The following is a 12,262-nucleotide window of genomic DNA, read 5'->3' as shown; positions in this document are numbered from 1 at the left end:
ATAAACAGACAGCCATTCCATGGCACAAATACAGTACATGTCTCAGTAGCTGATTATTTAGTCTGGGGAACGTAAACAGAAATATGACTTCAAGAACTAAGAAAGTGTATTGAAAGGCAGTGGGCTAGACAAGAAAGAACGCTAGGCTTGGAGTTCGAGAATTGGGGTTCTAATTCCAACTCTGTCGCTTGCTGCCCGTGTGACCTGGAGGTGGCTTCTAGCGCTAGTTCTATGATCTTGTCACATAATCACACTGGGCCTCAGTTTCCTCCTCTGTAAAATGGCCTTTGAGGTCCATTCCAGCTCTAGCTCTAGGAGCTTATCTGTGACCTTGGGCAAACCAACCAGTCCCTGCCTGTTTCCTATTCTATAACATGCAGGTTGGGATGTTGCCTTAGTAAACTTCTGAGGTCCTTTCCAGTTCTAGGCTTAGGATCTTATGTGGGACCTTGGGCGAATGAATTCCCCTTCCTGGGCCTCAGTTTCCTCCTGTGTAAAATGACGATATTGGACCATCCATAGCCCTTCTAGCCCTAGATTCTGGGATCCTTTGGTAATATAAAACCTCAGTCCCTTAGCTCAATAACCAATGATCCACATTATCTCATACTATATGCATGAGGCCATATAAAGAAACAAATAAGTATGAGAAACCCAATGAGAAATTAATTTAATACACAATATACCTTAAAAATACTGAAAAAGGAAAAAATAATCAAATCACAAAGACATGATCTTTACTTTACAACTAGGTATTAGTTATTTGGGGAACTATATAAGTAAGAATTATTCTAAGGGTATGGTTATATGCCCTTAGTGTAGGTCCAAGGCATTTTGCTCCTGAAAGGTGATTTCTCCAGTTCATTGAGATTGGCTCCAAGTACTTTTCTGTTGTTTTTGTGTCGTCTGGAGAAAGTCACGCTTCAGATAAGGCTCAAACTTGATGACTTTCTAAGACCAATCTAAGGCTCTCTTACTTCCCTTCTTTGTTACTAGGCCATGATAGAAAATGAATGGGAGCTACTGAAATTATCAGTTAATTCTTGGCTTTGCTAGGCGAGAGTAAAATTATGAAGGTCAAAGGCATCAGTAAGTCATTTTTATGAACCTGTCTATCAACGTTGCTAAGGATATTTTGGAGTTTTCGGTGGCACCATGAAATGGACATGAACAAAACCACTTTACTTAATGAATGACTCAGGCTTCTTAAACTTGAAATGAAAGATTGTGGAAACATTCTTATCCTTTTTTCTTGTGAAAACAACCTATATATAAGATACCTAAAAGCAATGAGGATAAAACCATGAACTTTTTTTGGGGGGGCAGGGCAATGAGGGTTAAGTGACTTGCCCAGGGTCACACAGGTAGTATGTGTCAATTGTCTGAGGTTGGATTTGAACTCAGGTCTTCTTGAATTTAGGGCTGGGGCTTTATCCACTGTAGTGCCACCTAGCTACACTCAAAGCCATGAACTCTTAAGCTAGCAAGGTCTTGGCCAAACTACTCAAACTGGCTCTGTATTGGTTTGCATAAGTTTTGCAGTCATTGCTAGTTGGTGCAAGCATCAAATACTGGGAAGCAAGGCAAGAGACTGTGTGATGTCTGGTTGGCTAATGTACATTCCAGCCTACATTCTGCCTTTCTTTTAAGGTTAATAACACAGGCAACTAGGTGGCGCAGTGGATAAAGCACCGGCTCTGGATTCAGGAGGACCTGAGTTCAAATCCAGCCTCAGATACTTAACATTCACTGCCCTGCAAAAAAAAAAAATGTAAAAAGGTTAAACACAGCAAATATGGTTCTTTGGGTCTTTGCATCTCTTGATTATGGATATGAGTTTTATTCTTGCTTTGGCAAGCTGAGCTTGGAAAGCTTTGAGCTGGGACTGACTGCCCAGTCACATCCCTGGGATACTAGGTATAATTCACGAGATAGTGATAAAGAGCTCCAGGCACTTGAATCAAAAAAGGCCTCCAAGTCTGCAGTGGTGCAGGCATAAATTGGGCAGGGGCCCACAGATCAGATGATGAAAGGTTCAAGCTTCTCATTTTTTTTCAGGACGCTGGACAGAGGCCACCTCTTCTGGTCACACAAGGCCATAAGGCTGTATGCTTTTTTTTTTTTGGTGGGGCAATGAGGGTTAAGTGACTTGCCCAAGGTCACACAGCTAGTAAGTGTCAAGTGTCTAAGGCTGGATTTGAACTCAGGTTCTCCTGAATTCAAGGCCGGTGCTTTATCCACTGTGCCACCTAGCTGCCCCAGGCTGTATGCTTTTAACACATCTTTCAGCCTTGTACAGTTTTACAGAGTGGGTTTTCTTGCCTCAAAATTGCCATTTTTGAGTAACTTCTGTAATTCCCGTAACTCTTGTGGCTGTAAACTCTGATCTACACCTGGGGTAAGCTTATAGCTTAAAGGCGACATAGTATAGCCATTTTGATAAAGGCAGATTCTCTTGCAAAACTCAAAGGTGCTAAACATAACTCCAAAATATGGAACTATCTGTAAAAAAAAAACACAAAAAAAATCAGGTTACAATTCAATTAAATAATAAAAAATTTTACAATAATGCTTTTAAAGCTATGACACAACCTTAGGCTAATCTATATGTGCCACTGGAGGTAAATGCAGTAGCTACTACAACAGTTAGAATGTCAGGGACCGGTTCATGTTTGTCTTTGTATTCCCAGGGCCTGGCATTTACTAGGTGCTTAATAAATGTTTGTTGAATTCTCAGGTACCACCTCACACCTATCGGATTGGCTAATATGACAAAAAGGGAAATAATAAATGTTGGAAAAGGTGTGGAAAAATTGGAACGCTAATGCACTGTTGGTGGAGCCGTCAACTGATCCAACCATTCTGGAGAGCAATTTGGAACTATGCCCAAAAAGCTATAAAACTGTGCATACCCTTTGACCCAGAAATACCACTTTTGGGTCTTTTCCCCAAAGAGATCATTAAAAAGGGAAAAGGACCGACATGTACAAAAATATTTATAGTGGCTCTTTTTGTGATGGCAAAGAATTGGAAATCGAGGGGATGCCCATCAATTGGGGGGATGGCTGAACAAGTTGTGGCATACGAATGTAATGGAATACTATTGTGCTGTAAGAAACGATGAGCAGGAGGAGGAGAGAAACTTGGAAGGACTTACATGAACTGATGCTGAGTGAGATGAGCAGAATCAAGAGCAAACTGTACACAGTATTAACATCGTGCGATGATCAACTGTGAGAGACTTAACTCTTCTCAGAAATACAATGATCCAAGACAATACCAAAGGACTCATGATGGAAAATGCTCTCCAAATCCAGAAAAAAGAACTGGAATCTGGATGCAGATTGAACCGTACTGTTTCTACTTTTTTTCCCCTTTTTTGAGGTTTTTCCCTTTTGTTCTGATTCTTATTTCACAACATGAGTAATGCAGAAATATGTTTAATGTGATCGTACATATATAATCTATATCAGATTGCTAGCTGTCTTGGGGAGGGGAGAGGAAAGGGAGGGAGGGAGGGAGAAAAATTTGGAACTTGAAATCTTATAAAAACAAATGTTGAAAACTATCTCTACGTGTAACTGGAAAATAATAAAATACTTTTTTGACTTAAAAATAAATAGATGTTTGTTGATCCAGTGGTAGGTTTTTGTCTCCCCCCTCCCCCACAAAGGACATAAGTAAGGTCTTCGGGAGCAAAGACTGGTTAATATTTGTCTCTGTATCCCTAGGGCCTAGTTTAATGCCTGGTATTTAGTAGGTGCTTAATGGATGCTTATAAATTGACTTACCTGGGAAAGTGGTATCAGGGGATCTGGCACAGAGAAGAAGGGGAGGGAAAAAGTGATTTGTACTACACAACAGACAGGAAACCAAGGGCAGAAATACTGTGTCTATTGTTAATCTGTGTGCAGGTGAGTTTACCCCATGGTGAGTTTTGTTCAATTGACCACTTACTGATCAAGAGAGACTTTAATTTCTCAAATCTCTTGGAATGCCATCCAGTCCTAGTAATGGTTCATGCTTGTATAGTACCCTAGCTTCCAAAGAACTTTCCTCCTAACAGCCCTGTGGAGCGCAGGCATTATTAACCCCATTATAGAGATGAGAAGACTGAAACTCAAGACATGTTAGGCAACTTTCATGTTCACTCAACCAGAAATGTCAGATCTGGGACTCAAACCCATGCCTTCTGACTCCTAAACTTCCCAGTACTCCATATTATCCTAAATACTTCAGGGCTAATGTGGCTATTCTTTTCCTCTGCAAGGCTACTCATCTTCTCTTCCCACAGTCCTCCTCGTGTTTTGGGATCACCATTCTTTTTTTTTTTTTTTTTTTTTAGTGAGGCAATTGGGGTTAAGTGACTTGCCCAGGGTCACACAGCTAGTAAGTGTTAAGTGTCTGAGGCCGGATTTGAACTCAGGTACTCCTGACTCCAGGGCCGGTGCTCTATCCACTGCGCCATCTAGCTGCCCCCGGGATCACCATTCTTACTGTAGAGACTTGAGCACTCAGGGGAAGTGCTTCTATGAAGTCCCATCGTGGGGCCAAGAGTTGAAAGTTTGTGAGAGAGGGCACGTGATAGAGTACCTAACCTCACCTTTAACAAGTTGGCAGTCAGTCCGTTCCACAGGGCCAGCACACCCTGGGCCTTCACCACCTGTTGGAAGCAGTCCACTGCCCCTGAGAAATTGTTCCCTCTACCACAATGAGGGAAGCAGTGACTCTGGGCCTGGGAGGGAGGAGAGGGACAGTCTAGTTAGCAGGAGATATAGAAATCGATAAGGGGAGATGAGAGCTCGTGTTGGAGATCTTGTTGCCATGATTATACAAGGACCAACCAGACACCATAGAATGAAACAGCAGCATTTTCTTGTCCCCTTGAATTTACCAGGTGATCCATCTCAAAGGTGCAAGCAAGATTACCCCCTTACGCCTACATTGACACACAAGGTAATGAAGTAAGGTTAGCCTATTTACTGCACCCACGCAGAACATGCTTTGGAGTTGGGAGATTGGGTCAGGAGAGCTAAGCATCAAATCAGAAATTCAGGTCATGGACCAAAAAACGGTGCCTGTGGTTTTCTGCTTATTTATTGGCTTGTATTCCCTGAGTCTTTTTGCAGCAGATATTTAGGGTACAGGAATCATTCCATTTTATTAAGTGTTAGCACAGGAAAGTTAAATCCAAGTGTCACATGGCTAAGCACAGAAAGAGATAAAACAGTTCTTCCTCTACCCAGTCCACCTATTCAGGACAGAAGTCTTCTGAAGCTCCTAATTTGGCTTGCCATGATTTAAAGCCTGCTTCCTGCTTCCTACTTTGCTGCCTGTCTGGTTCCTAGACCATTAGTTTACCTTGGAACATGGTAACTCCAAATCTGATTGTTAGAAGATCACCCATCTAGAGCAGGAAAGGACCTCAGAGAACCCATTTGTTTTACAAATGAGGAAACTGAGGACCAGGGAGGAGAAGTTCATTGCCCAGGTCCTCAGGACTTCAATTCAGCAAACATTTATCAAATGCCTGTATGCAAAGCACTGTCCTAGGTGCTGGAGTGAATGGCAGCTTTAGGAATGAGAACTTCCATTTCCAGTGTTTCCACTACATCACAATGCCTTAGGGGCAGCTAGGTGGTGCAGTAGATAGAGCACCAGCCCTGGATTCAGGAGGACCTGAGTTCAAATCTGACCTCAGACACTTGACACTTACTAGCTGTGTGACCCTGGGCAAGTCACTTAACCCCAATTGCCTCACAAAAACCAAAAACAAAACAAAAAAAGCCTTTCTTCAGCCACAGTTCCTGTCATAACAAACAGCAAACCATTCTTTACTTAAACTGGACAAGGAGAATCTTCACCATCAGGCAAGAAATGTTATCATGATTTTATGAAACTGGGGCACACAATACCATCAATGAGCTTTTGTTATCTTTACAAAACATTCCTTGGGTGTGGATGCCACGGGACACACATGAATTATTGATTCTTTAGTACCAGAGTCCATCTATGATGTGATGGTCATTGTATGACTGACGCAGACCACATATAACATTGCATCTATGGGGCCATGAGTGCCAAGTTTCAAACAGTGAACTTAGATGGAAATTACTGAAGCACAATCTGTTCAGAATTTGAAAACAACTATGAGGATAGAGCACCAGCCCTGGAGTCAGGAGTACCTGAGTTCAAATCCAGCCTCAGACACTTAACACTTACTAGCTGTGTGACCCTGGGCAAGCCACTTAACCCCAATTGCCTCACCAAAAAAAAAAAAAAAATGAAAACAACTATGTATGGCTCTTGGTTATGGGGGCCTGAGTTTCAAATACTGAATGGATTCGGGCTGCTGTCCTAGAACTGCCTGTGTCAGTTTCATAACTTGCATTTTTTACTTCCTATTTGGGTTGTCTCTTCCTATTAGAATATAAGTCCCTTGAGGACAAGGATTGTCTTGATTTTCTCTTTCTATCCTCAGCCCTTAGCTTAGTAAGTACTTTTTTCCCATTCATCCATCCATTCATTCATCCATTCATCCATCCACCCATCCATCCATTCATGTTGTGCTGGATTGTGAAAAAATACTGGAGAGCTGGGAGCCCAGAGTTTTGGCTCTGGTTCTGCCACTGGCTCATCTTGTGACCTTGGGCCAATTACATCAGCTCTTTAGGCCTCGGTATCCTGCTCTGAAGAATGATGAGGGGGAAAGTAGTGGGGTAGCCTGGAGAGTCCCCAAGGTTCCTTCCACTTCAGAGGTCCTGTGATTCTATTCCCTGACTCTAGGAAAAATGTGACCCTCTCAGGGTAATGTAGTGGAATTATAATGGTAGGAAGCCAGTGCTGAAAAGTCAACCAATCAGCTGTTACTGTGATAAAGTAGTGCAAGGATACCAGAGGAAGATTTTTGGTTCTTCATCCTTCCTCACACAGGTCTCAAGGCAGCAATGATTCAATCCACCTGCTGAGTGAGTTTATCATAACAAGTAAGGACCTGGACCAGTGATTTCCCCAGTGTAGGGAACTCCCAGATGGGCAAACTTCCTATATCAAAGCAGATCTGAACTGCTTGAGCAACTTATGGTCTTAAAGAGCTGTCAGAAACAGCTAACAGAGACTTAAGTGACCTACCCAGGATCATACAGCTAGTATGGTTCAGAAACAGAAAGTGAATTTAGGTTTTCTTTAGCTCCAAGGCTGGTTTCCTATCTCCTACCCCAAACCACCTCAGGGAAGGAGACATACTAGGTGAATGTTAGTTCCTTTTAAGTAAGGACTGTTTCATTTTTTGTACTTGTATCCTCAGCACCTAGAAAAATGCCTGGTGCATGTTAGGTGTTTAATAAATGCCTACTGATCCTTCTGCTTGTTACTTACTAGTGACTTTTGTCTCTGGGCTAGGCTAAGTATAGAGTGTATCTTCCACACCGCCCCTCCAAAAAATTCTGAACTTAAACAGGCAGTTTTCAGATGAAGAAATCAAAACTAACTATAGGGATATGAAAAAATGCTCTAAATCGCTATTGATTAGAGAAATGTAAATTAAAACAACTCTGAGGTGCCACCTCATACCTGTCAGATTGGCTAATATAACAGAAAAGGGAAATGATAAATATTGGAGAGGATGCAGAAAAAGAGAGGCACTCATGCACTGCTGGTGAAAGTATGAACTGCTCTAACCATTCTGGAGACCAATTTGGAACTCTGACCAAAAGGCAAACTGTTCACATCCTTTGATCCAGCAATACCGCTACTCAATCATACAAAAGGGAAAAGGACCTATTTGTACAAAAATATTTATACCAGTTCTTCTTGTGGTGGCAGAGAATTGGAAATCAAGGGGATGCCCATCAATGGGGGGGATGGCTGAACAAGTTGTGGTATATGAATGTGATGGAATACTATTTTTTTTTTTGGTGAGGCAATTGGGGTTAAGTGACTTGCCCAGGGTCACACAGCCAGAAAGTATTAAGTGTCTGAGGCCGGATTTGAACTCAGGTACTCCTGACTCCAGGGCTGGTGTTCCATTCACTGTGCCACCTAGCTGCCCCTGGAATATTATTGTGCTGTTAGAAATGATGAGCAGGGAGATTTCAGGAAAACCTGGAAAGACTTAAGTAGACTGATGCAAAGTAAAGTGAGAAGAACCAAAAGAACATTGTACACAGTAACAGCAACATTGTACAATGATTAACTGATAGTCTTCACTCTTCTCAACAATACAATGACCCAAGACAATGCCAAAGGATTCATGATGGGAAATGCTATGCACAGCTAGAGAACTCCACTGATGGAGTCTAAATGCAGATTGAAGCATATACTATTTTCACTTTATGTTTTCCCCCATGAGGTTTTCCTTTCGGTCTATTTCTTCTTTCACTACATAACTAATATGGAAATATGTTTTACATGATTGCACATATATAAATTATTTATTGTTTCAGAGAGGGCAGGGAAGGGAGAGAGAAAAATTTGTAATTCACATTTTTAAAAAATGAATGTCGGGGCAGCTAGATGGCACAGTGGATAGAGCACCGGCCCTGGATTCAGGAGTACCTGAGTTAAAATCCGACCTCAGACACTTAACACTTGCTAGCTGTGTGACCCTGGGCAAGTCACTTGACTACAACTGCTTCACCAAAAAAAAAAAAAGAATGTAAAAAATTAATATGTAATTAAAAAATAAAATACTATTTAAAATTTTGAAAACATTATACACACACAATTCAGAACCTAGACACTAAAAAAGGGCATTCCCTTTCCACATACAGCACAACACAAAAAGAGGATTTTTTATGAAACTATGACTGTTATTTCATACTACTTGCTTTTCACAAAGAAGTATATAATAAATTCTACATGTTACTTTAAAAACTATCCTGTTTGTGCCTCTTTCTGAATGTCTTTCTGTTCTCTTCTGTGCATTTTAAAGAACGTCACAATAGCTTTTTTTTCTTTTCTTTTTTTGGCATCGCAACTGGTTGTCTTGTTCTCTCCACTTTGGCCATACCCCTCTCCCGATTTAAAAAGCAAGAGAAAAAACACTTGTACATAAGTATTGTCAAACAAAGAGTTCACACAAAAACGTATGTTTCTGCACCTTGTGTCTATACACTGTGAGGGGGTGGACAATACACTTCATCAGTGGTCCTACAGAGACATGATTGGTATTGATCAGAGTTCTTAAGTCAAAACTGTCTATCTTTACAATGTTGATGGCCTTGTAGAAAGTATTCTTCTGGTTCTGCTCATTCCACTATTTTAATTCAAACTATTCAAACTTTCATATTTTTTAATACTCACTCACATTCATATGCCAACTTTTTTCAGCCATTATCTGAATTGTCTAATCTATATTCGTATACTTGTCTTCTCACATACACCCATTATGATCAATAGCAAGTTCTACTCCCTTTTTCTTCTTCTCTACCCTAGTGTATTCCTCCCCCTTTACCCTTCCTGCTCTTTTCAAACTCTCAGAACAGAATGAATCTCTTCCTCCTCTCCTACCGCATCACCAGGACCTCTTAGTTCCCTCAATGTCTTTAGTACACTTGTTTCTTCTCCCCTACTAGAAAGTTTGTTGTTGTCCAGTCATTTTTCAGTTGGGTCCAACTCTTTGTGACCCCATTAGGGGTTTTCTTAGCTGAGATACTGGAGTAGTTTGCCATTTCTTTCTCCCGCTCATTTTTTTGGGGGGGGCTGGGCAATTGGGGTCAAGTGACTTGCCCAGGGTCACACAGCTAGTAAGTGTTAAGTTTCTGAGGTTGGATTTGAACCCAGGTCCTCCTGAATCCAGGGCCGATGCTCTATCCACTGCGCCACCTAGCTGTCCCTCTCCAGCTCATTTTACAGATGAGGAAACTGAGGCAGATAGGGTTAAACGACTTGTCTAGGGTCACACAGCTAGTAAGTGTCTGAGGCTGGACTTGAACTCAGGAAGTTGAATCTATCCACTCAGTGCCACCTAGCTGCCCAGTAGTACTACATTATACAACTCCTTCCAATTGCTCTATTCGATTAAAAATTAATCTTTCAGGGGGCAGCTAGGTGGTGTAGTAGATAAAGCACCAGCCCTGGATTCAGGAGGACCTGGGTTCAAATCCGGCCTCAGACACTTGACGCTTACTAGCTGTGTGACCCTGGGCAAGTCACTTAACCCCCATTGCCCCGGAAAAAAGATGCTTTTGAACAGCAACAGCTTTCTTGATCAAGTGATAAAGATCTTCAGGAAGATCGGGGTCAAATCCCTTGGACTTCAGAATTCTTAAAATTTTGTTGCCAGTTACAAAGCACACTTGTGTACAGCATGAGAATCCCTCAGGATCACACCGATGTGGGAAGGCGTTAGGCCTTTCTTGGCTACCTTGTCGATCTGTTCCTTCATGTCGTCGGTGAACTTCAGTCACGGGGGGCACGCTGTGGCGGGACGGCAAAGCCGATTGGGACACGCCCTTCCTGGGAGTGTGCACGCGACCCATGATGGTGACAATCTAAAGAGGAGGGTAAGTTATTCTTGATTGTAAGCCTATCTCTTTTGCCTTTTGGAATATTGTATTCCAAGATTTCGTTTATAGTAAAAGCTGCGAGGTCTTGTGTGATACTGGCTGTTGTTCTTTGGTACTTGAAATGTTTCTGGATGTTTGTAGGATTTTTTCTTTGATGTGGAAACTCTGTATTTTGGTTACAATATCCCTAGGATTTTCCCTTTCAGGAGATGATTGGTGGATTCTTTCTCTCTTTACTTTGACCTCTTGTTCTAATTGATCTGCACAATTTTCATTTATGATTTCCTGAAAAATAGTTTCTAGGCTTTTTTGGATTGTGGTTTTCAACAATTACAGTGATTCTTAAATTATGTCTCTCTGACTTGTTGGGGTTTTTGTTGTTGTTGTTTATTTTTGAGGGGCAATGAGGGGTTACATGACTTGCCCAAGGTTACACAGGGTCAAATGTCTGACACTGCATTTGAACTCAGCTCCTCCTGAATCCAGGGCCAGCGCTTTATCCACTGCGCCACCTAGCTGTCCCTATAAGACTTGTTTTTGAGAGTAGTTGTTTTTTGATATCAGATACCTTAAATTTTCTACTATTTTTTCAACTTTTAAATTTTGTCCTAATATTTCTTGCTGTTTTGTGGAGTCACTGGTTCCTGTTTGGTCTACTTCTTGGGCAAAATTTACCATTTTTATTTTTTAAGCTAGTCATTCTCCTTCCAATTCTCTCCTCAAGTGCTTTTATTTAATTTTTTTTAAAGAAAATATCTCGCTTTATTTCTTCTAGGCATTCACCTCAGTCAAGGAAAATCCCCTTTTTCCTGTGTCTCTGTTTGCAAAGGTGTCTTGAAGTTAGATTTACAATAATTGTTGATACCTGTCAGTACTTTCTTTGATTTACTAATCTCTCCCATGTTAGTTCTTGAATTGGGGCTTTGTGCCAGGGCCAGGGGCTCTGCCATCTGCTGCACTTTTGGATGGAGGTAATAAACCCTCTTTGGTCTTGTTTTGGGTCTCCTCGGTTCTTTTTTTTTTCTTTTTCTTTCTTTTTTTTTTTTTTTTGAGCAGGGCAATGAGGGTTAAGTGACTTGCCCAGGGTCACACAACTAGTAAATGTGTCAAGTGTCTGAGGCCGGATTTGAACTCAGGTCCTCCTGAATCCAGGCCCAGTGCTTTATCTACTGTGCCACCTAGCTGCCAGGGTCTCCTTGGTTCTTGAATGGACCTCTGCCTCTTGGGTCTTTGAGGTTCAGAGAGCTGGATCTTTAAGCTTGGTTGCTATTCATTTCTGCATCCCCGAGCTTTCTTGGGGGAACCTTCCACTCTTGCTGTCTCTACAACCAGAGCTCTTCAGGCCACACATGTTTTCTTGCTGGTCTGGCTGGCATACAGTTTGCTGGAGGGGCCCCTTTTCCTATTGTCTGTGGCCTCCAGGAAGTCTTTTTGTGCAATTCTGAGGTTGAAAAAGTAATTTACTATAGCATCTTATTGAATTTCTTGATCATTATTTGGTCTGCTGTGAACTTCTGTAAGGGGCTAAAATTCTAGCTAGTCTGTCTAAAATATCTAATGAGTGGTCACCAATAAATTATAAGCTTTAGCAAGAGTTAGACTTTTAAGCATTTATTAAGGAGAATAAGAATTTGGTGAAGAGAGAGAGAAAGGCCTAGATTCAGCTGTCTATCTCGGGGAGCTACAGTTTTGCTCCACTCTCCACGAGAGTCCTGGCGAAATAGAGCGAGAGAACCAGCCTTGCCCCCTCTTCC

General features: G+C 41.6%; 1 protein-coding gene across 3 annotated transcripts in view; it reads right to left on the bottom strand.

Moving 5' to 3' along the window:
- Window positions 1–507: 507 nt before the first annotated feature.
- The window catches only part of SLC25A43 (solute carrier family 25 member 43), a 49,182-nt gene continuing 37,427 nt past the window's right edge, over window positions 508–12,262 (bottom strand). Inside the window, exons 4-6 of one of the 3 annotated variants that reach the window (XM_043974848.1) lie at window positions 4,604–4,735; window positions 3,792–3,814; window positions 2,394–2,502 (exon numbers count right to left, since the gene is read on the bottom strand). In XM_043974848.1, the coding sequence (XP_043830783.1) occupies window positions 3,806–3,814; window positions 4,604–4,735 (141 nt within the window). In that variant the 3' untranslated portion in view covers window positions 2,394–2,502; window positions 3,792–3,805. Of the gene's footprint in view, window positions 2,503–3,791; window positions 3,815–4,603; window positions 4,736–12,262 lie in introns of all 3 variants that reach the window. The other 2 variants (XM_043974846.1, XM_043974847.1) reach the window with 2 other exon arrangements.

The sequence above is a fragment of the Dromiciops gliroides genome, chromosome X (assembly GCF_019393635.1).
Source record: "Dromiciops gliroides isolate mDroGli1 chromosome X, mDroGli1.pri, whole genome shotgun sequence".
NCBI classification, from domain to species: Eukaryota; Metazoa; Chordata; class Mammalia; order Microbiotheria; family Microbiotheriidae; genus Dromiciops; species Dromiciops gliroides.
The sequence above is the reverse complement of the archived record's forward strand: the minus strand, read 5'-3'. Positions and strand labels throughout refer to the sequence as shown.